The sequence below is a fragment of the Neofelis nebulosa genome, chromosome 16 (assembly GCF_028018385.1).
Source record: "Neofelis nebulosa isolate mNeoNeb1 chromosome 16, mNeoNeb1.pri, whole genome shotgun sequence".
Taxonomy (NCBI): Eukaryota; Metazoa; Chordata; class Mammalia; order Carnivora; family Felidae; genus Neofelis; species Neofelis nebulosa.
Genome location: NC_080797.1, coordinates 30742029 through 30768217, shown reverse-complemented (window position 1 = coordinate 30768217; position 26189 = coordinate 30742029). Strand labels below are relative to the sequence as shown.

The following is a 26189-nucleotide window of genomic DNA, read 5'->3' as shown; positions in this document are numbered from 1 at the left end:
GCAGGGTGGGGGCCTGGGCTGGGAGAGCGGCCAGTTGCAGACACCGCTGGGGGGCCTGGCAGTAACGCTCCGGATGTTGGGGTCCGGCGCAAGGGCATCTTAAACCCTGGGCGATGGTGCCTGTGCCTGCAGGTGGGCAAGTGATTACAGGCGAGGACAGGAAGACCCAGTGTGTGTGAGTCTGCGTCTTGGAGGAAAAGACGCCTGGCTTAAGAAAGTCGGTCTGAGTGGCTCTGGAGCGCCATCTAGTGGTAAGGTGCTGACACCGCAGCAGAAGGGATCCAGGGGTGAGACGCCGGAAAGAATTTGTAGATCCTGGGGTTAAGGTCTAGACCTGGCCCCAGACGGCTTGCATTTGGTTTCCCTGGTGTCTTTCGAAACCTTGAGTTTGTTTCAAACCTTTAAAAGGTCAAGAGGTTTCACATAAAAATCTCAGCGTCTGGTTTATGGAAGCATCATGAGATCCAGGCACCGTGGGTCTGTATACCCTGGGGGCCGTTGTCTCTGCACAAGGACATGGGACTTCCCATGTGCCCCATCCCCCACCCCCCAAGAGATTTCTGGAGGGACATTCAAGAAGATTAAAAGCAGTTCTGCCTCTCCAGCAGGTGGAGCCTGTGGAATCTCTGCCTTGAGGCTGCAATTAAACAGATTCAGGGGTCATTAGCTGTTGGGGAACCACTGCGTGACAGGGGCAGAGAACCACTAGTTAGTGGGCCTGTGCCAGAGCCACAGTGGGGACAGAGGGGAGCAGTGGTGTGCTGAGCCCTTGCCTGTGCCGCTCTGTGCTCTGGTCCACAATTGCCCTCCCTGCCACGTTGCGTGTATCCAGCTTTACATCTCATAATAGCGTGGTGTCCATTCTGCAGATGGAATAACTGAGGCACTGTGGTGGAATCTTGACCTTCTGCCAGGGTTGGAATCGAGGCATCCAGATCCTGGCTTCTGGCCCCAGTCCTGCCCTGGCCAAGCACCGCCCCTCCCCATGCTACCGAACCAGACCCAGATGGCCTCCCCCCTTACCTTTTCTCTGTGGCTTTCTAGGTGCTGGTTTGGCAAAAGGCCTGGGGTATACACTGACTACATCTACCAGGGCCCCATGATCTTGGTCCTGCTGGTAAGAACCTGGGTGGGGGGGGGGGCAGGAGAGAAGGGTGCCTCCTGTGGACTGACAGGGTCCCCGTGCCTAGAGGCGGGGGCATGGGGCCAGGAATGTGTAAGCATGAACGAAGGTGGAGGGAGAGAAGTAGGGACACCAAGAGCAGACTTGAGACGGCCGAGGCCCTGCCCCGTCCACCCACCCTCCCCCCAACATTTTGCACACACACACACACACACACACACACGCCCACACCATCCCACCGTGTGCTCAAATTACAGATCAATTTTATCTTCCTTTTCAACATCGTCCGCATTCTCATGACCAAACTCCGGGCGTCCACCACATCTGAGACCATTCAGTACAGGTAACCCGGCCCGCCTCCCTCCCCCAATCCTGAGGGCTTCAGAGAGCCCAGCCTCTGACCCAGGGTCTCCCCCCGACCCCGACAGGTCTGACAGTCCCTCCCGAAACCCCGGCTCCCCATCTCAGACATTCCTGGGAACCTGGCACCCTGCCCCCAGGCCCAGCCCTCTTCACCACCCGTCCCAGGATGGGCTGTGACTCTGGGCCTCCCCACCCCGCCTCACCTCAGGAAGGCTGTGAAGGCCACTCTGGTGCTGCTTCCCCTCCTGGGCATCACGTACATGCTGTTCTTTGTGAACCCCGGGGAGGACGAGGTCTCCCGGGTCGTCTTCATCTACTTCAACTCCTTCCTGGAATCCTTCCAGGTACCACCGCCCGCCCCTCGCTCTGGCCCTGGCTGTCCCCCGACCTCCTTCGGTGGGGATTCTCCCAGGCAGGGCTCTGGAGGGGCAGGAGGCTCTGGAGAGGAAGGGGGTGGTGGCCTGGAGGTTGGGTGGGGCCACACCTGCCGCAGGCCCTTGACCCACCTTCTCTGTCCACCCCAGGGGTTCTTCGTGTCTGTATTCTACTGTTTCCTCAACAGTGAGGTAAGGACGCCGGGGTCCCAGAGCTCAGGACGGAGGGGGGCCTGTTGGGACCCGAGATTGTCTGCAGGCCCCTCCTGCCCTCCACGTGCCAGCCATCTCTTCCCCGCCCCTGGGTCCCTAATGGGGATGCTGCGGGGAGCCGCAGGAGGGTCCCCGCCACCTGCCCACTCTGCTCCTGGAGTGACAAGCCCACTCCTTTGCCCCCATAGGCATTTGGCACAGCCAAGGCTTCAGCCTCATCAATGAGTCTATGAAAAGGCTTGTTGAAACCAGGAAGGGCTGAGCCCTTGGTCAGGGTGTGCATGCATGCTGAAGGTAGGAACTCTTCACGGCAAAAGCCGTATGACGCCTTCGTGCAGATGAGCAAAGGGCACCCCTCCTCTAACAAATCTGCAAATAAACAACATTGGCGATGTGAATGTCACCACCTCCCGGGTGGCCCGTGCATTTCACACCTGCGTCCCGAGCACCTGTGGACCCATCACACGTACAGCTGCTCGTGGCAGCCCGAAGGGAGGGGTGGGACCTAAGACCCGGGCTCGGACATCATGCTCCGCTCCGTGCCCACAGGTCCGCTCTGCCGTCCGGAAGAGGTGGCACCGATGGCAGGACAAGCACTCGATCCGCGCCCGCGTGGCCCGCGCCATGTCCATCCCCACCTCCCCGACCCGTGTCAGCTTCCACAGTATCAAGCCGTCCACGGCCGTCTGAGCTCGAGGGCCGGGGAGGGGAAGACGGTCTCCAGGCTCAGCCAGCTGCCCTGTCTGTGGAGGGGATCAGCGCCTCCCCACACCCTGCGCCCCCAGAAGCATCTGGCACGGACATCCTCGCGGGGGGGGTCCCCCCTGGCTGAACCCCCAGCTGAGCGGGAGTTCAGCCTATGAGAGCAGACCCAGTCTGGGCCAGGGGATGACGGGAAATAGCCTATAAAGACTGGGCCGGGCCCACGGCCTCTGGCTCCCCCTTGCCCCAGGCCCCCCTGGAGGCGACATCAGAATGGAGTAGAAATGGCCAGGTGGAAATCCAAAGCAGCACACGGGTCTCTCCAAAAGGTGTCTTCTCCCACGACACAAGATGTCAGGATTCCTGGAATCCTTCCAGGTACCACCCACTGGAAGACCTGGGGCTTGTCCTCGCTGCCAGGGGCATCATGGGAAACTCTTGTGACAGCATCCCAACCACCATGATGGCGCCTCCGGGTGTTGGCAATGCCTTCCAATACCGATGGGAACCAAGGCAGAAGCCCTGGCAATGTCATTATAGATCAGGTGACATCATCAGGCAATCGGCCGCGCCACTAGGATCCTCCCCAGCCACCGAAACTTCATCTGGCCCTGTGGCACTTCCAGCAGAAACGCCCTGCCTTGCTGCCTTGCACCGTTGGAACTTTACTGCCCCACAGGCCACTCAGGCTCCCCTCCTTGGCCACACATAATATTTGCACCCTGATTTCTGCACCTCCTGTCCCTGGTGTCTCCCCCTCTGTGGAAAGACGGGGGTGGGAGGGTGACCGCGTGGCTGGTGAGCAAGAGCCAGGGTGTGCCCCGGCCAAAGCCAGTCTCCTCATCAGGGGACAGAGGCTACTCAGGGCCCCCCTGCCGCTGGCTTCAGTGGTCTGGCCCCGGGGACAGCCTCTCTGCTGGTCACAGGGAGTTTGTGGCCCCCGGATGTCCTCTGGGGCATCGTGATTAGCTAAGCAAAAATAGAAGGGGCAGGGCACTTGGCCTCTCTCTGCCTGAGCATCCTGGAGCAGGACAAGTGACTCTAGGGGCAACCAGCCAGCCCCCACTGGACCCTCCCGTGTCTAGAGGTACTGGGCCACTAGAGCAGGGCTTTGGGAGATAAGGGTGTCAGCTGTGAGGGCATGGCTGCTGTAAATAATAATATTTATCTTTTCTACCAGCATTTGTGAAGGTCTGGACTGTGCGGGGGTGGGTGGGAAGGGCGCAGCAGAGAAACGGAGGCCACTTTGCAGTCTTCGGGGCCACTGTGGGGCTGGGAAACCTGATACCACTCACACCCATCAGGCTGGGGTGCTAGGTGAGCCGCTGGGGGCACGGGTCAGCGGAGCCCAGCCGATAAGGACGCCTCTTCGAAGGGGTGAGTCATAGGGAGAGAAGGGCCATGGGTGAGCAGTGCTGGCCAAGGACACCATGGATGGGATGGGGGCCACGGAGACAGTTTGAGCAAGAGTATGGCAAGGATACCAGACAGGAATGTGTCCCAGCCCCAAGGCCGCAGGAAGTAGAGGTAGGGAGGCCTTGACACTGTCCCGGAAACAGACCCAGGGACAAGGTTTCCGGAACCAACTCAGGGAAGGGGGGCACAGGCAGCAGGTGGGGGCATGAGGCCAGGAAAGGGAGGCAGCGGGAAGGGGGCGATGGCCACACCACAGCCACCGCTGCAGGCGGCTGGAACGTAATCCTGTTGCAGAAGCGTGGGGAGCCGGAGTGGGGCGCACCCGCCTTCAGCCCATCCAAGGGGCCATCTGGGAGGAAGGCTGCTCCCTGGGGGTGCTAATCTCCCTGCACTTCCCCCCAGCCTCACAGCCACACAGGCCGCAAGACCAGGACCGAAGGCCCAGACAGAGCGGTGTGTGGGAGCCACAGCCTGCACTATCAGGGCAGGGGAGGGGGTCCCCACACAGGCTCTCCACCAGCCTGGGGCTCGCTTCTGGGTCTCCAGCCAGGGACGCTGGGAGGGGACCAGGGCAGCAGGACAGAGATAGGGTGACAGCTTCCTGAGCAACGGAGGGGGGGTTGGTGAGAGAGAAGCCCTGGAGAAGGACGCATCTACCAGGAGGGACCAGAAGCGCCTGCTGAGTGTCACAGGGCCATGACTGAGGCACCTTTCTCCACTCTGCCTTTCACCCAATGAGGTGAGAGAGCAAGGCTTCTCCTGCACAAGCCAGGCTGTGGGGACGGGCGCTTCCCAAGGACGGAGGAGCCTGGGAGGAGTGGGGGACATCGTCAGGGGGCTGCATGGACTAGAGGTCCGGAGAGGCCGAGCTGGGCCAGCACCCTCTCTCCTGCTTGAGCCTCCTGGTTGCGGTGGCTGATGGTGTCCTCTGAGCTCTTGCTGTGCACTCAGCACCCCAAGACGCAGGCCAGCAAACAACTGCAAGGCCCAGAGCAGAGGACACCTCCAAGAGGAGGCTGATAGTCCCCAAAGAAGCTGCCTGCAGGGTCCCTGGGCAGGCAGGGCCTGGTCCAGATGAGCCTCAGGACGCCTCCCATTCAGAGACTGTAAGGGAGGAGGGGCCACCTGGAGCAGGTGCCCAGAGTTTAACCCTTCCCAGCCCACGGCCCCGGGGGTCCAGGGTGAGGGCAGGCCCCCAGATAGGGTTTCTGAGGGTCACTGTGCCCTGAGGTTCAGCTTGTGGGCTGGGTGAGTGGGAGTGTGACGGACCAAGAGACACACACGTGGCTTCACTGGGGGAGAGGCCGGCAGCTGCAGCGTGGGGGTCCCTGTGGGGCAGGCCCCTTGCTCAAGCCTGGAAGAACTTCTCCACACCGTACCCAGAGGCGGCCTTCCCCTCAAGTACTCGACGCGAGCCCATTTCTCCTTGGGACCCTCCTTCGTGGGCACAGAGCACCAGTGGAGGAAAAACGCACCGTGGGGTTTTGGTTTTCTGGTTCCTGCTCCTCCGCCTCTGAGTGGGGGTCCCGCCCCTGCCCTGGGGTGCTCAGTTCCCCCCCAACCCCACCCCCAGGCCTCCTCAGTCCTTCTGCTGCTGCTGGGTCAGATGCCCTGGGATAGGACTGGGGAGAGAAGCAGATGTGGGAAAAACACGCGTTAGGGAGGAAAGGGGGTTTTAGAATCCAAATAATAATACCTTAATTGTGGGCATTTGTAAATTTGCAATCTGCAAAATCCTTTATAATATTTATTGTCTAATCTTCAAGTGACTCACAGAGGCAGGAATCATCCCATTTTACAGCCAAGGGAACCGAGGCCTGGTGATTCCTCTGAGATCAAAAGTCCTCTGGGTCCACGTCCAGGGTTCTTTCCACGCCCTCAGGTGACTGAAGTCACTGGGCTTGGGCTTCAGGAGGCCAGGACAGATAGAGCAACTCTGGGAGGGGCGGGGTGGGGGGGGTTGGTGAGCAGGAGGCCTCAGGGCTTCAGATGGTCTGGCTGGAGATAAGTCCCAGGTGAGGAAGGGACTAGCCCAAAGATGCCACAGCCGATGTCCAGCTGCTGAGCTCAGCTGGGTGGGAGTAGTGAGGGTTCTGTACATCCATCCTGATTCCCAGCACGCCCTTCCCACCTTCCCAACATCCGCCATCCCTCCACTCCCTAAAATGATACTTAACTGCAGCCCAGGCCACCAGAAGCTTCTGTGGGTCTCCCTGCACCCACCCAGGCTCTGCTCAGTCCATGCAAGGGGTTCACTGGCCTCCAGTTCAAGGATCTCTCAGGATCATTTCATCGGGCCCGACTTCAAACTCAACTACCCACCCTCAGTCCAAACCCAAGCTGGTTTCTGCATTCTAACGCCAGCAATGTTATCATGGACTGAGTGCCTACTGGGTGCCTCTCACTTGTTGACCTCACCTACGCTTCATACCACCCTGTGAGCCAGGGGCTGTTACCCCCATTTAACAGATGGGGAAAGTGAGGCACGGAGAGGTTACAAGACCTGCCCCAGAGCACCGGGCAGTGGCATGTGAGCCCGGGCTGGCCCCGCCCAGCTTCTACCATGTTCCGCCCACATGCAGAAGGAGTTCTTTGCCCCTCTGATACCCTCCCTGGGGAAATTCCTCAGTGTCCTTAATTTGTGGACAAACAGCATGCAGACACAAAGCCAGAAGTCAGAGTTGACACCTGCAAAGCACGGGCATCAGGTGGCCCACTCCCGAACCCAGCCTGGCCTCCAGGCTGGCCACAGGCTGCCAGCCTCCCTGTCCCTGTGTTATCCCAGAGCATCACTTCCTATCTCGACCTCTGACAGCCCACAATCTCTGTAGATCCTGCCAGTCAGGCTCGGGCCCAAGACTGGCCTGCACCATGTGTATTTTTCAAAGCTTTAAGTGTGTCGGAAGCATCAGTGAGATCATCTTTTGGAGAGAACTCCAGAGACCACCTTCAGCCACCAGATTGCCACCCACTCCCCCTGCCCCTCCAAAGGGTCCTGGAAAGATGGCTGCCGCCCAACCTCCTTGCCCACTGGGCCAAGGCAGGTGGGGACAGAAGCAAGGGTGAGGGCCATATGCTCAGGGCCTCAAGAGGAGACTGGGAAAATGCAGCCGGCACCCCGCTAGGGTGGGGGACGACATGGAGGGAGACCTGTGGGTGCTCCTATCTCTTGCCTTCGTCACTGGGGGAGTTGAAGAGGGAGCACTATCTCTAGAACATGCAGCTAGGACAGCACTGGGCCAGGAAGCGAGGGCAGTGAGCGGGCCAGGTGAGCTGGGCACCTACCCCACCCTTCCTGAGCAGCCACACCGGGCTAAGGCCCGCTATGCCCTTGCTGCCCCAAGTGGATGAAGATAAACGCTCCAGGTGTCCCTTAGGTCCTCTAAACAGAAGGCAGAGACATTGCCCCTGGCCTACCCTGGACTGTGACCTTGAGATCCCAGGCCGTAAGAAGAGCAGCAGGGAGGGGGCAAAGCTGCTGACGCAGAGGATGCCCTCAAGGAAAGGGATGGAATCTGGAGGGGGTGGGTGCTGCTGTAGCTTGTGTGATGGCACCTACCAGGGCATTGGTGCAGGCCACTGTCTGGGCACCAAGCAGCCGCAGAGAAGAACAACTCCAGGGCTGTGGGGGCGGGGGGTGGGGTGGTCTTTGGGTGCAGAGATTGGATAGACACTTCAGTGAGCCAGGTCCTAGGAAGAGCCTCAGAGGGAATGAGCCTAAAGAGAATCCTTTGAGCCCAGGGCAACAGGAGCCCAAGGGAAGGGAAGGAGCCTACATTTCTGAACCCCAAATCAGGGCACAGACTGGTCTAGTTACAGAACCTTGTCATCACCCCAATGGGAACCCCATTCCCATTCAGCTGTCACCCCCCATACCATCTTCCTAGCCTCTGCCACCGCGAACCTGTTTTCTGTCTCTGTAGATTTCTGTATTCTGGAGATATCATAAAAGTAGAATCATACAATATTTCTCTTTTTGTGTCTGGTTGCTTTCACTTAGCACAAGTTTTTTTTAACATTTATTCATTTTTTTTGAGAGCCAGAGAGAGAGCATGAGTGGGGGAGGGTCAGAGAGAGGGAGACACAGAATCCGAAGCAGGTTCTAGGCTCTGAGCTGTCAGCACAGAGCCCGACACGGGGCTCGAACCCACGAACCGCGAGATCATGACCCGAGCCAAAGTCGGCCGCTTCACCGACTGAGCCACCCAGGCACCCCAGCATAATATTTTCAAGGTCCATCCATATCACGGCACGTATCAGAACTTCATTCCTTTTTATGGCTGATTAATAGAGAGACCTCGCTCTATCCATTTATCCATTGGAGGACATTTGGGTCCTTTCCACCTATCCCAAGCTGCTGTGAATGGTCCTGCTGTGAACATTCACATGCAAGTTTGTTTGGTTGTTTGTTTTGAATACCTGTTTTCAGTCCTGTTGTTATATATCCCAGGGCTGGAATTGCTGGTTCGTATGGTAACTCTACGCGCTTCATGCTTCGTTTACTGAGGACCCGCCAAACCGCTTTGTAAGGCCGCTGCGTCTCCCTCTCCACCAGCAACGTTAAGAGACTTCCAATTTCTCCGCATCTTCGCCTGAACTTGTTACCATCTGCGTTTTTAACCAGAGTCACCAGGGGTGCTGGTCGTTGACTTTTAAGAGACTCAAGACTCCCTATGTTGGGAGAGCAGAGCCCTGAGCGAGGGTCTGAGCTGAACATCAGGAGCTGGGGGCCTGCAGCCCTCAGAAAGAGGCTGGCTGGCCCTGCCGTGCTCGGACCTGGGTGCTGGGGTGCAGAGAGTTCCTGCTTCCCTAACTGCCCCTGAGCGACGGGAGCCCATGAAGGAGAAGCTAGCGGCCTCCCTGCCCCGCCCCCCATCCCTGGGCCCTGCCGCGTGTCCCCGAACCAGCTGGGGTACGCTCACCAGTCTACTGGCTTTGTTCCCTAATGTATTTCTGACAGTTCCCTTGTCACGGAAATTACTGTTTATAATCGAATTAAATGTTGTCGCAATGGATGAAACAGAATGGCACAAGGAGAAATGTTGTCGCTCGTGAAAATTCAGTTGAAAGACACGATCTGAGTCACACAATCAGCTGTCGACTCAGGTGGCGGTGAGACAAATGTAAAGAAATACCTGGGTGGGAGGAGCCTGACAGAGTCTACGTGGTTCTAGTTGCTGACCACTTTGCGAGGTCCTCTCAGGCTGCCCTCCACCCCCAGAGAACCCAAAGCTGGATGTTGGGGACGGTGTCTCATCAGCATGGATTTCACAAGGAAGGCAACTTGGAACTCCAGGGGATGGACCCATAATCAAAGCAGACGCCTTCAGAAGATCAGTGACTGTGCACCTTGTGAAAGTTAAAATAAAATGTGCTTCATGGGTCAAACTGTGTTCCCCAAAAGATGTTGGAGTTCTAAACCCCAGGGCCTACCAACGTGACTTTATTGGGAAATAGGGTCTTTGCAGATGTGATTACGTTAACATAAAGTCATTGGATGGGCCCCAATATAGCACGAGGGAGAATGCCGTGTGACCAGGGGCAGAGATAGGAGTAACATGGATTGCCAGCCACCACCCAGATGAGGAAGGGGTGAGGAAAGGGTCCTACCCAGAGTCTGAGAGGGAGCATGGCCCTGCTGACACCTTGATTTTGGACTTTGTCTCAGTCAGCTTGGGCCGTATAACAAATACCATAGACTGGGTGGCTTAAACAACAAGCACAATTTTACCCGGTTCAGGGAGCTTGGGAAGTGTGAGGTCAAGGTGCCAGCTGAGTGGGTTCCCCTTGAGAGTGCTGTTCCTGGTTTGCAGACAGCTGCCGTCACACCGTATCCTCCCGTCACCTCTCTTGTGTCTCTCGTGAAACCAATCCCATTCCTGAGGGCTCCACCCTGATGACATCGTTACCTTTCAAAAGTGTCACCTCCGAATACCAAATGTAAAGTATGGAGGTGACTTTTTAAGGAGTCCCCTCTTCAAGTGATTTTTTTTTTCAGCAAATCCATCTGCTACCCAGTCCCAATCATCTGGGACAAGTGGGCTGACCACTGTCCCCTGAGCACACTGCTCAGAGCACAGCAGGGGTAGCCAGAAGCTCCATCACCCCACAGCCTGGATTTCAATCTTGTCTCTATCACCCATGTGTCACCTTGGAAAAGTCTCTTCACTGCCCTGCGCCTTGGTCCCTTCTACTGAAAAACAGGGTCAATTATAGGGGTGCCTAGGTGGCTCGGTAAGTTAAGAGTCCAACTTCAGCTCAGGTCATGATCTCACAGTTCATGAGTTCGAGCCCCATGTCAGGCTCTCTGCTGTCAGCACAGAGCCCGCTTCAGATCCTCTGTCACCCTCTCTCTGCACCGTGCATGTGCTCTCTCTCTCTCTCTCTCTCTCTCTCAAAAATAAACATTTTTAAAAAAAGAGAGAGAGAAGAAAAACAGGGTCATGCATTCACACATCCCACACATTTTCTGAGCATCATTTGCTATTCCAGAATCTGAGAGCAGCAGAAAGATAGACAAGGTCCCTGTCCTCATGGAACTCGACCAGGGAAAGACAGAAAGTAAACAAGGAAATGCACAAACAAAATCTTGAGTTGTGGTAGTGAAAGCTAACAAGCGGGCCTGCTTGCTCCTGACCATGGTGTTGGAGATAACGTTGGAGCCAAGGCCTGAAGGATGAGAACAAGCAGCAGGTGAGGCCTCCGGCCCGGGGGCAGAGCCGGGCAGCTCCCTGGACAAGGGAGGTGTGAGCAGGGGGGCTGGATCTGAGGGCGGGGGGCTGGGGCCTGTGGGGTGGGCTTCTCTGAGCTCAGGTTTCCTCATCCATGAAATGGGAATGTTCAGGTAAGTTTAAGCTGCTGTAACAGAGAGATCCACAAGAAGCCAATGGCCCAAGGAAGGTAATGTATCTCACAGTGAACGTCCCCCCTCCACACACTGTTCCATGTAGACATCCGGGGTCCCAGTTCCTTTCCTTCCTCTCTTTCTGTCCCTTAGGACAATTCCTCCTCTCCATAGTCAATGGCCTGCCCATGGCTGGCTTGTGAGAAGGGAAGGGACAAGCAAGGAGTCTCATGGTCTCTGTTCAGGCTTCCAAAGGGCTCCCATCATTTCTGCTCAATTCCATTGGCAAGAACTTGACCACATGGCCATTCCGAACTCCAAGGGAGGCTAGAAATGAAATTCTGGTCATGTGTCAATACAAAGAGGCATGGACTTTGGAGGACAGCATGCAGCCTCAGGCCAGCCGGATATAGTAATACCTCTTTGCAAAGGCCCGCTGAGTACAGATAAAGTATCTGGCACTTAGTAACTGCTCAAGAAAAGTCTGCAATAGCTTCAGAAACTCTCTGCTCAATGTCCTCATTTCTTGGCCGCTGAAGAAACAGGTGCAGAGAGAAGAGGCATCTGCCCAGCCACCCAGTCAGTGAGGGGCCAAGTTGGTCCAGACTTTGTGTCTGGGATCCTCCATCCCATCCTCCCACCTTGTATTTCAGATTACCTGACCCAGACCCACCAGGGACTGAGCAGAGTGGGGACCCAGGTGACCTCTCTGCGGGAGGCAGTGTCAGGGAACAGGATCCTGAGAGGGACCCCGTGCTCCAAAGCACCGCCCTGAGCCTGGGCTGCACGGCTTTGTGATTAGGTAGGTGGGGCCCGGGTTGGTTTCCCAGACGGGAGGCAGGGCTGCTCTATGACAGAGGGCCACACCCACCCCCTGGGAGAGGGGACCGTGCTGGGAGCCGCTGCCGCGTTGGGATGCAGCAGTAGGTGGCTGAGGAGGATGGCGTTCCTGGGATTCTTCCTCCTCCTCCTCCTCCTCCTTCTCCTCACCAACACCGCCGCCGGAGGGGAGTATGGCGTGGCCCACGTGGTGTCAGAAAATTGGAGCAAGGACTACTGCATCCTGTTCAGCTCCGACTATGTCACCCTGCCCCGGGACCTGCACCACGCCCCACTCCTGCCCCTGCACGATGGTACCACGGCACCCTGGTGCCCGGGCAAGGACTCCTCCCGCCAGGTCCGGCCCGGCGCCCCCCGCCGGCGGCCCCTCCGCCACACCACCGCCATGGTCATGAGGGGCAACTGCAGCTTCTACGCCAAGGGCCGGCTGGCTCAGGGCCAAGGCGCCCACGGGCTGCTCATCGTGAGCCGGGTCGGCGGCCAGCAGTGTTCAGACACCACCCCGGCGCCCCAGGACCCCCACCAGCCCCTGCCCGGCCTCACCATCCCCGTGGCCGTGCTCCGCTACAACGACATGCTTGACATCCTCCGCCACACCCACGGCAGCGCCGAGGTCCGCGTGGCCCTGTACGCGCCCCCGGAGCCCGTCCTCGACTACAACATGGTGATCACCTTCATCCTGGCCGTGGGCACCGTGGCCGCTGGCGGCTACTGGGCCGGCCTGACCGAGGCTGACCGGCTGCAGCGGCGCCGGGCCCGGGGGGGAGGGGGGCCCGGCGGTCACCACCGGCAGGAAGCAGTGGCCGCCCCGCGGGGACAGGAGGAGGAAGACGAGGGCGCGCCGGTGGACTTCACGCCGGCCATGACGGGCGCGGTGGTCACCCTGTCCTGCTCCATCATGCTGCTCCTCTACTTTTCCTACGACTGTTTTGTCTACGTCATGATCGCCGTCTTCGGCCTGGGGGCGGGCACCGGCCTCTACAGCTGCCTGGCCCCCCTGGTGCGCCACCTGCCCCTGCAGCGATACCGCTGGCCCCTGCCTGGCCACCGCGCCTGCCTGCAGCTGCCCCTGCTGCTGCTGGGCGGCCTGTGCGCGGCGGTGACCGTCCTCTGGATCGCCCACCGGAACGAGGACAGCTGGGCGTGGCTCCTGCAGGACGCGCTGGGCGTGGCCTACTGCCTTTTGGTCCTGCGGCGCGTGCGGCTGCCCACGCTCAGGAGCTGTGCCTCTTTCCTGCTGGCCCTGCTGGCCTTCGATGTCTTCTTTGTCTTCGTCACGCCCCTCCTCACCAGGACCGGCGAGAGCATCATGGTGGGGGTGGCGGCGGGCCCGGTAGATTCCGTGAGCCGCGAGAGGCTGCCCATGGTGCTCAAAGTGCCCTGGCTGAGCTTCTCAGCCTTGACCTTGTGTGACCAGCCCTTCTCCATCCTCGGCTTCGGTGACATTGTGGTCCCTGGCTTTCTGGTGGCCTACTGTCATCGCTTTGATGTGCAAGTCCGTTCCCGCCAGGTCTACTTTGTGGCCTGCACGGCGGCCTATGCCGTGGGCCTGCTGGTCACTTTTGTCGCCATGGTCCTCATGCAGATGGGCCAGCCCGCCCTGCTGTACCTGGTGTCCAGCACCCTGCTCACCAGCCTGGCCGTGGCCGCCTGTCGCCAAGAGCTCGCCCTCTTCTGGATGGGCCAGGGCAGAGCTGAGACACCCGCCCAGGCTGTGGCCGGGCTGCGTGGCGCCCCTTCATCTGGCTCCGCGCAGAAGCGGGAGGATACGGCAGACGTCCACACAGCCAGCAAGTTTGAGGGGGCCGCCAGCCACCTGGCAGGGAACTCAGACACCAACCTTGAGGAGGACACGGCCGAGATTGCCACCATACCCGAGGATGAAGCCGCTGGTCCGGATGGCCACAGCGATAGCTCCAAGGGCTGGAGCGATGCCAGCCTGGACACTGACGAATCTCCTCGTGCCTCCCCTGGGGCCTCGGAGGAGCTGATACCTCTGATGCCACCGATGCCATCGCCCTCAGAGCCGGGCCACGCGCAGGCCCAGGCCCACGACGCCGGCCTGCCCTGGACGGGGCTCCACGAGAGGAAGGGCTTGAAGGTAAAGGAGAGCATGTCGACCCAGGCTCCCTTGTGAACCAGCACCCGGAGACACGTGCCTCTAGAAGGTCCGGCAGAATACCTCAGAGCAAAGCCACACGCGGTCAAAAGGAAATCAGGGCATTAAAGATATTCCGTGTCTACCCAGCAGAGCTCCATTTTTTGCTGGGACTGTAAGAAAGCAGTGGCCACAGAGTAAGTCCATGTAAGGCCTGGAGGGTTCTTAGGAGAGGTGCCAACCCCAAATCGTGCAGAGTGGGAAACAGGCTCAGAGAGGGCACAGGACTCACACGAAGTTACTCGGCAAGGCCAGGATTTGCTCCCAGGGCTTACTGGGCAGTGACTTCCCCTCTCCCCCACTGCCCACCCTCCACGCCAGAGCCCCGGCTCCTCAGCTTGGTGGACAGGTCCCATCCCTCATCACCTATCTTTTCCTCATGCTCGGGTCCAACTGAACCATTACTGCTCCTCGACCACACCCCTGGTTCCCATACTTCCCTCACCGACTCTGGACACGGACCAATCCCTTCTGGCTTCAGCTGTCTCATCTTCAAGATGGGACTTATAATACCATATCTGCCTGGAGCCAGGGGCATAAACAAGATGACCTCTTGAGTGCCCCCGTGGTTTTTTAGGCTGGATGGTGCGGTTATATGTTGCTTAAGCTGAGGAAACAAACCCGGGGGTCAGGAAGGCCTCCTGGAGAAGTCTATGTTGGAGGTGAGGGAATCATATCCACAGAGGCAGTGTGGTCCAACGGTTAGGGTTCTTGAACCAGCTGTCCCCCCAGAAATTCCAACTCTGCCACTGACCCACAGCGTGTCACTGAGCAAGTGATTTAATCTCTTAGGGGCATGGTTTCCACATCTGTGAAATGGGATAATAATAACAACTCTACTTATCATAGGATTTGGGGGAGGTTGGAATAGTTGGCTTATGTCAGGTGACTGACATAATGCTTTATGAATGTTCATTCTGTTTTTATTACTCTCCTAAATCCAATGCCCACAAGCCTTTGAGTTCTGGCCCCAACTTCCCCCCAAGCCCTCCACACCCTGCACCCCTGCCCTTACCCCTCGGGTCAGGGAGTGCACACCAGACCCCCCCACACCCATCCTCCCCCAGTAGGGTTCCCCCACCTGGAACGTCCTGCTCCTCCCACCCCCAGGATTGGGACTGGCTGGCTCCTTCTTCTTCCAGTCCCATTTCAAATGCCCCCCCCCCCCACACACAGGGAGACCTTCTTTGAAGACCTTTTCTTTTCTTTTCTTTTTTTTTTAACGTTTATTTATTTTTGAGACAGGGAGAGACAGCATGAACAGGGGAAGGTCAGAGAGAGAGGGAGACACAGAATCCGAAACAGGCTCCAGGCTCTGAGCTGTCAGCACAGAGCCCAACGCGGGGCCTGAACTCACGGACCGCGAGATCATGACCTGAGCCGAAGTCGGCCGCTTAGCCGACTGCGCCACCCAGGCGCCCCATGAAGACCTTTTCTAAAGAAAGCCCCGTCTCAGTCACTCTCCCCTACACCTGCTTACTAGTTTTCTCATCTTCCCCAGTCCAGCATCAGCTTCACGAGAGCAGGGACCACTCTGTCGTGTTCATCCAGGGGGTTCCAGAGCCCAGAACAGGGATGGTATGTCGTTAGGCGCTTGATTTGTTTGTTGGAGGAATGGAGGAATGGATGAATGAATGAGTGAACAAGTGAACGAACGAATGAATGAGGGGCTGATCCAGCATGAACTATGGAGGAAAAGGGGACACGGTGGAGAAGGCCCCACCGTGCAGGCCACCTCCCTGGGCTCCTGCAGGGCCTTGGTCAGTGTGGCGATGGGACTCTGAGGGGCTGGCTGGGCCCTGGTGTGCAGGGGTGCAGGTAACAGGCATCTCGAAGAAAGCCCCCTCACTGGCCCCTCCGCAAACGGCACCTGAAGGCCCGAGCCGGACAAGGGCAGAGCGTGGAGTCTGGGCCAGGACACTGACCGGCCGAGCTGGCAGCTCCTCCCACTGGAACCGGCAGCCATCTGGCCCGGACAGAGGGGCCTCCGCAGGCCCTGGCTCACCCCCAGCCCAAGCAGCCTCCCCACTGCTGCCCTGCGTCACTGGGCCTCCCAGGGGTGGGCTACATCCCTGCACCAGGCCCGGTGGGGAGGGCTCTCGGCCCCCTTGCCCCCAGAGCGGGGGACAAAGGACCTGTCTCCCAGGAATTTGTGGTCAGGGAGGGGCCTGCGCAGTGGGTGTCCCCATGGCAGGGCCTATGCCTACCTCCAAGAGGAAGATTCTCAAGGGGAGGGTCTGAGGGGGGGAGGCCCCACCCTCCATCCAGGTCTGAACTGGACTCAGGGAAGGGCGAGTCGGACTCTGTCCTCACGGCCCGACCCGGCAGAGGCAAGCATTCAGAGGACACGCTGTCTAGACAATGGGGAGAATAATACGATCTACCTAGGGCCTGTGGTGAGCACAAACCATACGGGTCAGGGGCTGAGCCTGGGCCCCAGAAATCTTGTAAGTGCTGCTCCTCTGGTGGCCCACGGGCCTCTGCTCCCGCCTTGACCCCAGAGCCAACGTCTCCTTTTAGCTGTGGGCTCTGCCTCACTTTGCCAGTCTGCTTCCCAGAGACTGGGTTGAAGCCAGGTGGCCGGACCAAGCCGCCACCTGTCAGAGGTGCCCAGAGCTGGCAGCCCCCCTCCCCCAGAGGGCCACAGGATGCTGCACATGTGCACACACACACACCTGAACACGCGTGAAGATATGCGCACACGTCCATACAGGGCCCTCGGATACACATGCATATACACACACGTACTTCCACACGCATGTGTGGGCCCGGTACCGGGCCCTCGCACATACCTGTGCACACACGTGCACCTGGGCTCTGACCTGTTGCTGCTGTTCCCTTCCGACGCAGCCCTTCCCCACCAGGCCCGCCTGGGGCCTGAGGGAGTGAGGGTGCTGATGCCTGGACTTCCCACCCCAGAGGGCAGGGCAGTCCTTTCCTGGTGAGGCAGACACTGCAACGCGATGCTCAGACGGCCCTTCAAGGAGTGCATGTGGTCGACAGCGCCCTCTAGGGGCCGTCTCTGCATTCCGGCCCAATTGCTTTGCAGGAAGATGGGAGACTTGGAGGGCCAGCTCATGACCAAGCAAGACAGCGGTGCCAGGGCTTGGACATCTGCCCCCAAGCCCCGCTGCCCGGCAGAGATGGAGGCAGGCCTGCCTCCCAGTCTGACGGCCCCGCCCCGCCTGCTTCCTCTACTTCCTTGGCATTCCTGACTCCGTCTTAGCATCTGCTTCCGGGAGAGCTCCACCTGTGACAGGTGGAGCCTAAGACGGGGCCAGGGCAGAAACCAGCTTCCTGAGGCCACATGCAGTGCTCCAGGTGGCCGAGGCCTGGCGCCGGGGCCGTGCTTTGCTCAGGCTACCCAGCGTTTCTCTTTGTGGCCTCATTTAATCCCGGCAAGAACCCCATGAGGTGAATAGTGGCAGCCTTGGCCTTTTTGAGTTAATGAAGAGTTTGGTGCCCTTCTGGATTCCCTGGAGAGTGAGAACCAGCAAGGACCCATGAGGTGCTCTAATCCATAGATGAGGAAAGGAAAGCCCAGAGAGGGTCAGGACCTACTCAAGGTCACACAGCAATGGGATAGCAGAAATAGAACACAACTCTGGTCTTCTACCTCCCAGCGCAACAGCTGGGGCCAGCTTCATGCCTCAACACCCCTTCCCGCCCACATCCTGGTGTGCAAAGCATTCCTCTTCCAGGAGAACTCAGGATCTACTCAGTCCTCTACCCTGTGCCTCCCAGGAGGTACAGCCCTCCATTCTCCCTGAGGAGTAGTTGTGCGTGTTGAGAAGGAAGGTTTGTGATTCAGTGTGAAGCGTCTCCTCAGCCAGCGCAGGAGGACGCAGCTGGACTCTGGGTCACTGAGACCTCAAAGCTCAGCACGGCTATGCACTCACCCCGTGACACGGAACAACCAAGGCCACCCCCCTGCGCCTCAATACCCTGGTCTGTAAAACGGTTTTTGCTAAGACTTACCTTGTAGGTTTGTTATAAAGATTAAATGGGGTGAGGTAGGGTATAAACAGCTAACTTCTGCCAAGCACTGACAACAGACTAGGCATACACATTATCGCATTACATGACACCAGGTTTTAGAGCAGAAATCTCCAGGACAGCACTTAAATGCCCCCACATGCCATCTCTCCCAAATCAGCTTATAGTTCCTCAGGATTGAGCTCCCAGAAATGGAGCCATCCTCTTCTTTTGGTCGCTCCATCCAGACCCAGTGGGATGTGGTGGGTGGGCAGGTGAACAAGGACACCTCCAGCAAGCCGGGCAGGTGGGTCCCTTTGTAAGTTAGATGGAAGCAAGGAAGGTTTTGTGCCTTTTTTTCCAGCAATGCTGAATTTTGAGCGCTTTTGTGCTGCCACCTGCTGGTCAGTAAGATAAGAGCAGGCAGGCTCACACCCCAAGGGCCAGGGAGAGGCATTCCATTAAGGAACTTTGGAATAACCACAATTAGGGATGATATTCCAAAAATATATACTAACCTACCCATCAGCAGAGTTCTGAAGCCCCTCAGGCCCAGGGGTAACGCTTTAGAAGCTTGTTGTGAGAAGGTGGAGGTGTCCTGGAGAAGGATCTGAGAGTATTTTGATATTTTATGAAATGAGAAAGCTCCAGCACAGCACCGCTGAATGTCCTTAATGCTTGGAGATGGTTCACGCTCTGAGTCTCATCCCTTCTCATAGAACCAGGCCAGCATGGGGCGCCTGGGTGGCTCAGTCGGTTGAGCGTCATGATCTTGGGGTTCGACTCCGGTCATGATCTTGGGGTTTGTGAGTTTGAGCCCCACATCAGGCTTGCTGCTGTCAGCCTGTCAGTGCAGAACCCGCATCAGATCCTCTGTTCACCTCTCTTTGCCCCTCCCCCGCTTGCACTCTCCCCAAAAGAAATAATTAAAAGAAGAAGAAGAAGAAGAAGAAGAAGAAGAAGAAGAAGAAGAAGAAGAAGGCAGAAGAGAAGGAGAATCGGGCCACCATGAAGACGTGTTCGTGCCGCCAGCACGTAGACCATTGTTGGGAGATTGGACTCCGTATGGTCCTCCCACCCTGAGACCAGACCTCGTCCTTCTTCTTGGAGGCCCACAGATGCCCTTCCCACACACACCTCAGCAATTATTCATTTTGTTTGGGAACACATCCCTGCTCACTACTGGTTCACTTTCCAAATGCTTAGTTTTATCTTTAGGAGTAACTCTTCCCAGGACTTAGCCTCTCGCCTCTAGGACTGCCAACAAGAGCTCCACTGGGCATGTAAGTCTGAGCCCACCTGGGATCGGGAGACGTGGTCTCGGAAAGATCCCAGGAAGGGAAGCTGGAAAGGGAAACTGAGGCTGCTGCTGGGAGACCCTTGGGCTGCTAGAATTCTGGGGTATTCTGAGAAATGCCTTTCAGTAGCTTCCCCCAGCCTTTTAGGGGCTTGAATAGTAGAGAAGATTGGCAGGGAAAAAGGTGTGTGAGGTCTGAGTGAGAGTGTTAGCAGAGCCTCCAGACATCTTCCAGAGCTCTCCAGAACTGAGGACAGAGAGAGAAAGCAGCCTGCCTGAGGTCACAGAGCAAGCCAGTGACAAAGGCAACCAGGAACCTGGAAACTCACCCAAGAATCCTTCATAAACAGGAGACCCTTGCTGGAATGCAAATGCTTGCCTCTCAGGGACTGCTTCCTGCAGCCCAATGTCCCCCACATACTCGGTCTTCTTAAAGCAGGAAGCCCCTGAGTCCAAAGAGAAAAGAATTACTCTGGGAAAAATCTCGGGCCCCTCGTAACCCAGCCTGGGCAAAGCCTCACCGTGCCTGCAGTTCTGACCCAGTCAGTGAAGTGAACTTTGGCAGGAAGGGCAGGTCTCCTGAGAATCCTGGCCCGTCACAGCCCAGGGTCTCCTCCAGGCCATCCACTGCTGCAGCTGAGAGAGTGTAAGCCAAGGGCGGGTCTGATCTCCACCCAACCTTGCTTAATCCTTAAAGCTGACTGTGGTCAATTGAATAATGTCCCCCCCAATAGGTATCAATATCCTAGTCCCTGGAACCTGTGAATGCTCCCCTCCATGAAGGGGAGGCGGGGGGGAGGACTTTGCAGATGTGATTAAGCTAAGGATCCTGAGATGAGAAGATTATCCTGTATTATCTGAGCAGGCCCTGAGTGTAATCACAGGAGTCCTAATATGAAAGGAGCTGAGAAGTATTACACGCAGAAGTGGCTTGGGCACTGTGATGCTGGAGGCAAAGATGAGAATGATGTAACCACACGCCGAGGAACACCAGCAGCCACCAGAAGCTGGAAAAAAAAAAGAACCAGTTCCCCTCCAGAGCCTCCAGAAGGGGCACGAGCCTGCTGACCCCTTGATTTCAGCTGGGGGATACTGACTTCAGACTTCTGGCTTCCAGAACTGTGAAAGAATAAGTATCTGTTGTTTTAAGCCACCAGCCTTGTGGTGATTTGTTACAACAGCCACAGGAAATTCATATGTACTGGTCCACAAACATCCCTCACACAGGCGCCTATGTACCCAGCACTGTGCTTGAAAATGAAACATTTTACAGAACAGAGGAGACAAAGAAGCAACAAAACAGCAAAACTCCCAGTCTGTGTGTTTCTTACTGCAGAGGAGAGTCAAGCACAGGGGAAGTCAGTGAGGGAGAGGCAGGGATTGGGGTATGAGTTACCATTTTCCGGGCAGGCTCCAGGGACTTCTTTTCTCCAAAGTCCCTTTGGAGAAAAAGTAGAAAGGACAGGAGAGTAGGGGGGAAACACACAGTCACTGTTAAAATTTTGGTATATTTCCATCCAGTCATTTTTTTTTTCCTTTCAGAGGTTTTAGTGTGTTTCACTTACATAGTTACCATCAAACTGGATATACACATTGGATATATGCAACATTTACATAGTTGCAATCACATCGGACATGCAGTCAAATTGGATATACATAGTTACAATCAAATATGCATACCAATATACATTGGTATTTTGCTATAAATATTCTATGTAACACTTGAACCTTTATTTGGGGCAGGTTATGTAGTATTCTATAGCAGATATAACCACATAGACTTTATATTCTCTTATGGATGTTTGATCTGTTTCTTATAGCACTATGAAGAATATTTTTGGCTGCAAATTACTTTATATATTTGAGAAGGTGTCTGTAAGATAGATCTAGCCATTTTATTTCTGGGAAACTGGGGATACGAAAATCTTTGAAGGTTGTCATTCATTTTGCTGAATTACTTCCCAAATCATATTTGTGACAATTCATCCTGTGTATGCTGTAAAGTAGGGAAGTGATCATTTTACCACACCCTCACCAGCATCTTTGTTAATTTGATATAATGAGAAACAGCATCTCTTTAAATTTGCATATCTCTGATTAGTGGTGAGGTTAGATCTCTATTTCCTTATTCTGGTTTATTAATGGAATACTCTCCATTCCGGGGCTTACCGCGGAGTCTGACGAGTTACCACTTCCTATTGATTCGGCACTAGGAAAATCTCTAGAATCCATTTTCTCATTCCCATTTTTACAAACTTATTTGAAGACGTCATCTCTCACCTGGGCCATTGGGATCTTTGTTACAGAAAAGAGAACAATTGTTCTTAGTCACGTCCCTCCAGCTGAAAGACTTCAGATGCCTCTCTACTGCCTGTCAAACCAACCCCAGCTCCTCAGTCTGGTGTTGAAAGCCAGCCACAACCAGGTTTCTCTGCCAGCCAACTTTGCCTCCTACCAGCCTCCAGCCTCTGTGTGTGTGTGGTTCCCTGTACACACTTATTCTCACTCCATGCCTCTGCCCCACTGTTCCACTCACTTGGAATGTGTTTCTTCCACCCTCCTCTGACTCCTGTGTACACATTATCCTCTGAGATCCAGTCCACGCTCCCCAACACCCCTGTGCAGGGCCCTGTCCAAGGTCCTGGAGATGAGCAGTCACAGGATATATAGTTCCTGACTCAGAGGGTTTTACCGCCAAAAAGCAGGTGGAAGAGGGCACAGATACATTCTCACTAATTAGGAGCCTTTTGTCTTTAAGAAGTAAGTGTCTACTCAAAATATCTCATACAAAAAGAAGAACTTATTGGAAGGATATGAGATTTCTCAGGACACAAGGGCCACCAGCTCAATTGGGGCTCTGGGGACCTGTAAGTTAGAAAGCTGTCAGAAAGCAAAGCTGCCCTCTCTGCCTCCCAGGGCTGCATGGTTTCTGGGTATCCACTTCCTCCCCACTCCTCCCTGAGCCAACTGCCTCTGCACATGCATTTTGCTCTTGGCCCACGGTGGTACTGGCCCCAACTCTGGGGTACTGGCCTCAATCATGGTCTCTTGGCCCAGGGATCACCACCAATGGGCAATGGTTTCTATTCAGACACCATTCAGAATCTCAAGGGGGTAAAAAAGTATGTATTAGATTTACTCTATTTGGGCAGGGTCCTGTCCTTGGCTGTTGATGAGCCCATGGGTCCTTCACTCGGGCGCCTACCCCTGGCTTAATTAACTGTGGCTAGAGATGAAGGGCAGGGGGAGCAGGGTCAGATGGTAAAAAGGGTTATCAAAATCTGAATTTTAACAAGACCCCCAGGTTGTTCATGTGTTTATGAAAGTCTCAGGAGCACTGCCATAGAGCAGCAGCTCCCTGAATGATCTCTGATCCATCACCTGGGAACTCACCAGAAAGACGAATTCTGAGGTCCTTCCCCAGGCCCTGGAGAAGGTCTGGAAAGGAGCTGAATGTTTCACACAGGTGCTGTAAGCAAGTTCCATTCCCTGCCCTCCATTTGCTACAGAGAAAATTCCCATCTTCTTTCCACGATGAAGAGTCAGTGTCTTGCTCTCCACCTGTCACCTGTGGGTCTGCCAAAGAGAAACCACCCCACAGCTGCTCTATATAAATGTAACACATTGGCTTCATTCATACTGGTCAGAGGCATGTCACCTCTCCCTGTGGCCCTCATTTTCCTATTCAGGCAGCAAAAGGGCCAATGATGTCTATTGTCCCTTCAAGGATCATGGGTTTTGGTGTCCTGGTTGGTTCCTCCCTGTGTTAGTATCATGTGGTTGCTGTGACAAATGCCACAAACTGAGCAGCTTAAAACCACAGCCTGGAGGCCAGAGGTCTGGAATTCAGGTATCAGTATAGCTGTTCTCCCTCTGAAGGCTCTAGGAGAAACTTTCCTTCCCTCTTCCAGCTTCCGGTGACTCCAGCCGTTGGCCTGTGGCCACATCTAGCTCCAGTCTCTGTCTCCATCTTCACATGGCCTTCTCCTCTTCTCCTCATATCCCTCTGACTTTCTCTCATGAGTGCACCTGTTGTTAGATTTAGGGACCACCTGGATCACCCAGGATGATTTTAACTGGAGATTCTTAACTAATTATCTCCACAAAGACCCCTTTTCCAAATAACGTCACATTCACAGGTTCTGGGTAGGCATGTATTTTGGGGAGGCCGCCATTCAAAACACTACACCATCCTCCCTTCCAAATGTTTGGGACCAGACTGGGGACAAGTGGTACCCCTGTCTGATCTCCATCTTTGTCTGGAATAACTGCAAATGACAAGATTTCTCGTTAGCCCCATATTAGAGCCAGAGGGAAAAGAATATCAAAGAAACAAGGCACAGCCCCTCTTCTCAAGGCACCAGTGGTTGGGTGGGACCAGAAGAGCCAAGAGGGATGACACTGTTGCACCCCTGACCATGGCAGTGCCCACCCTGGCCCCTATCTCCTGTCAATTTCTGGAGCTCTGGCTGGAGGATGAGAGAATGCCCTGAGAGGAAGTCAGAGCATCCTGGATAGCATTCTGGGAATGGCAGGACCCCCAGCACTCCCAGTTCCGCCAGTGCAGGAGGTATTATGATTGCCAGAATGGCAATTAAGGAAGGGATAATCAGCCAGCGTTCTTTGTAGTCTGTCTCAGGGCCAAGGAAGATGAGACTTTCCAGAAAGTGAGCTGGTCCAGAAAAGGCCCATCCCAGATGGCTGCTAATGTCATTAGTCCAGTAATGCTGAGTGAAATGAATGAGCTAGCCTGGCCCCACTGTGCTTCTCTGAGGGATGCTGATAAGAACATGATCTCCCAGGTAGGGACCACCAAGCATGGGACCAAGGAAAGGAGAGACAGGAGAACTGAGGACAGGGTGTTCATGTTGGGCACAGGGAATCAGGGCAGACTCGGGTTCTCTTCCCAGCTTGGTTACTAATGAGTTGGGTGAGCTTGGAAGTGTTCTTAAATACAGAACCTCTACACATCATTAGAAAAAGACAAACAATCCAAAAGGATATAAGATGGGCAAAGAATTTGAGCAAGCATTTTACAGAAGAAACACAGATGGCCAAAATGCATATGAAAACATGTTCAATCTCTCTAGTAATTAGGGAAGCAAAACCGAAAACCACCAGAACGTGAGTGGTAAAGTGGGTGACATCTGAATAAAAGTTGAAGTCTAGTTGATAGAACCGAACCGACGTTCATGTCCTAGTTTTGATCACTGTGTTAGGGCTACATAAGATGTTAACATTAGAAGAAGCTGGATGGGGGCGCCTGGGTGGCGCAGTCGGTTAAGCGTCCGACTTCAGCCAGGTCACGATCTCGCGGTCCGTGAGTTCGAGCCCCGCGTCGGGCTCTGGGCTGATGGCTCGGAGCCTGGAGCCTGTTTCCCATTCTGTGTCTCCCTCTCTCTCCGCCCCTCCCCCGTTCATGCTCTGTCTCTCTCTGTCCCAAAAATAAAAAATAAAAAAAAATAAAAAAAAAAAAACGTTGAAAAAAGAAGAAGCTGGATGCAGGGTCTCTGAGAACTCTGCTGTCACAACTCTTCTGTTAGCCTAAACTCTTTTGCCAAATAGAAAGGTAAATAAGAACTACCAGAACAACGATGACAGAAAAGAGAGAGAGAGGTCACTGTCTACCCAACAGAGTGGCAAGAATTACAAAGATTAGAAAGATCCAGCGCTGGAGGTGGTACTGAGGAGGAGCCGGCTGCATCGTGCACCTTGGGTGGGAGTGTGATTTGATACAATTGTTTTGGAAGACACTTGGGCAGTATCGGTTACAATGTCATTTTGCATGCCCCTTGACCCAGGAATTCCAGAGCTTACGATTTACCACAATCTTTCTACTTGTATTCAAAAAGACATGTCCTCGGGGCGCCTGGGTGGCGTAGTCGGTTAAGCGTCCGACTTCAGCCAGGTCATGATCTCGCGGTCCGTGAGTTCGAGCCCCGCGTCAGGCTCTGGGCTGACGGCTCGGAGCCTGGAGCCTGTTTCCGATTCTGTGTCTCCCTCTCTCTCTGCCCCTCCCCCGTTCATGCTCTGTCTCTCTCTGTCCCAAAAATAAATAAAAAAACATTGAAAAAAAAAATTAAAAAAAAAAAAAAAAGACATGTCCAAAGGCATTTGGCACACCCCTATTTGTAGTAACCAAGAGCAACCTAAATGCCCAGAGGAAATGCACAACACAGGAAAGTTTAAATGATACACTGCCTCTAGCCCTGAAATATTACATAGCAGGTAAAAAAGAACGCAACGCATCCACATGAACAAAAAGGAAAAAGCTTACAAAGCAAAAAAAAAAAAAAAAAGAAAAAGAAAAAAGAAAAGAGAAGTATAATCTCACTGGGGCACCTGGGTGACTCAGTTGGTTAAGCATCCAGCTTCGGCTCAGGTCATGATCTCACAGTTCACAGGTTCACATCCCGCATCCAGCTCTGTGCTGGCAGCTCAGAACCTAAAGCCTGCTTCAGATTCTGTGTCTCCCTCTCTCTCTGCCCCTCCCCTGCGCATTCTCTCTCTCTCTCTCTCTCTCTCTCTCTGTCTCAAAAATAAATAAAACATTTTTAATTTTTTTTTTTTTAAAGTACAATCTCAGGGCACCTGGGTGACTCAGTTGGTTGAGTGAGCGTCCGACTTCGGCTCAGGTCACGATCTCACAGCTTGTGGGTTCGAGCCCTGCATCAGGCTCTGTGCTGACCACTTGCTCGGAGCCTGGAGCCTGCTTCAGATTCTTTGTCTTCTTCTCTCTCTGCCCCTCCCCCGCTCACGCATTGTCTCACTCTGTTTCTCAAAAATAAATAAATGTAAAAAAATAAATTTTTTTAAAGTGTAATCTCACTGATGCAAAGGAAAAGCACAAATAAAACCATACATGCCTAAATGTGTGTATAACA

At 55.1% G+C, this 26189-nt stretch overlaps 2 protein-coding genes across 4 annotated transcripts in view; both read left to right on the top strand.

The window, feature by feature from the left end:
* The window catches only part of CRHR1 (corticotropin releasing hormone receptor 1), a 47629-nt gene extending 44502 nt beyond the window's left edge, over positions 1–3127 (top strand). For 2 of the 3 annotated variants that reach the window (XM_058703618.1, XM_058703617.1), the window contains exons 9-13: positions 1045–1117; positions 1381–1466; positions 1695–1830; positions 2011–2052; positions 2623–3127. In XM_058703618.1, the coding sequence (XP_058559601.1) occupies positions 1045–1117; positions 1381–1466; positions 1695–1830; positions 2011–2052; positions 2623–2763 (478 nt within the window). In that variant the 3' untranslated portion in view covers positions 2764–3127. The other variant, XM_058703619.1, reaches the window with a different exon arrangement.
* Positions 3128–11895: 8768 nt separating this feature from the next.
* Positions 11896–14122, top strand: SPPL2C (signal peptide peptidase like 2C). The gene has a single exon (XM_058704333.1). The coding sequence runs from the start codon at positions 11976–11978 to the stop codon at positions 14010–14012; it is 2037 nt and encodes a 678-aa protein (XP_058560316.1). The 5' UTR covers positions 11896–11975; the 3' UTR covers positions 14013–14122.
* The last annotated feature ends 12067 nt before the right edge of the window (positions 14123–26189 follow it).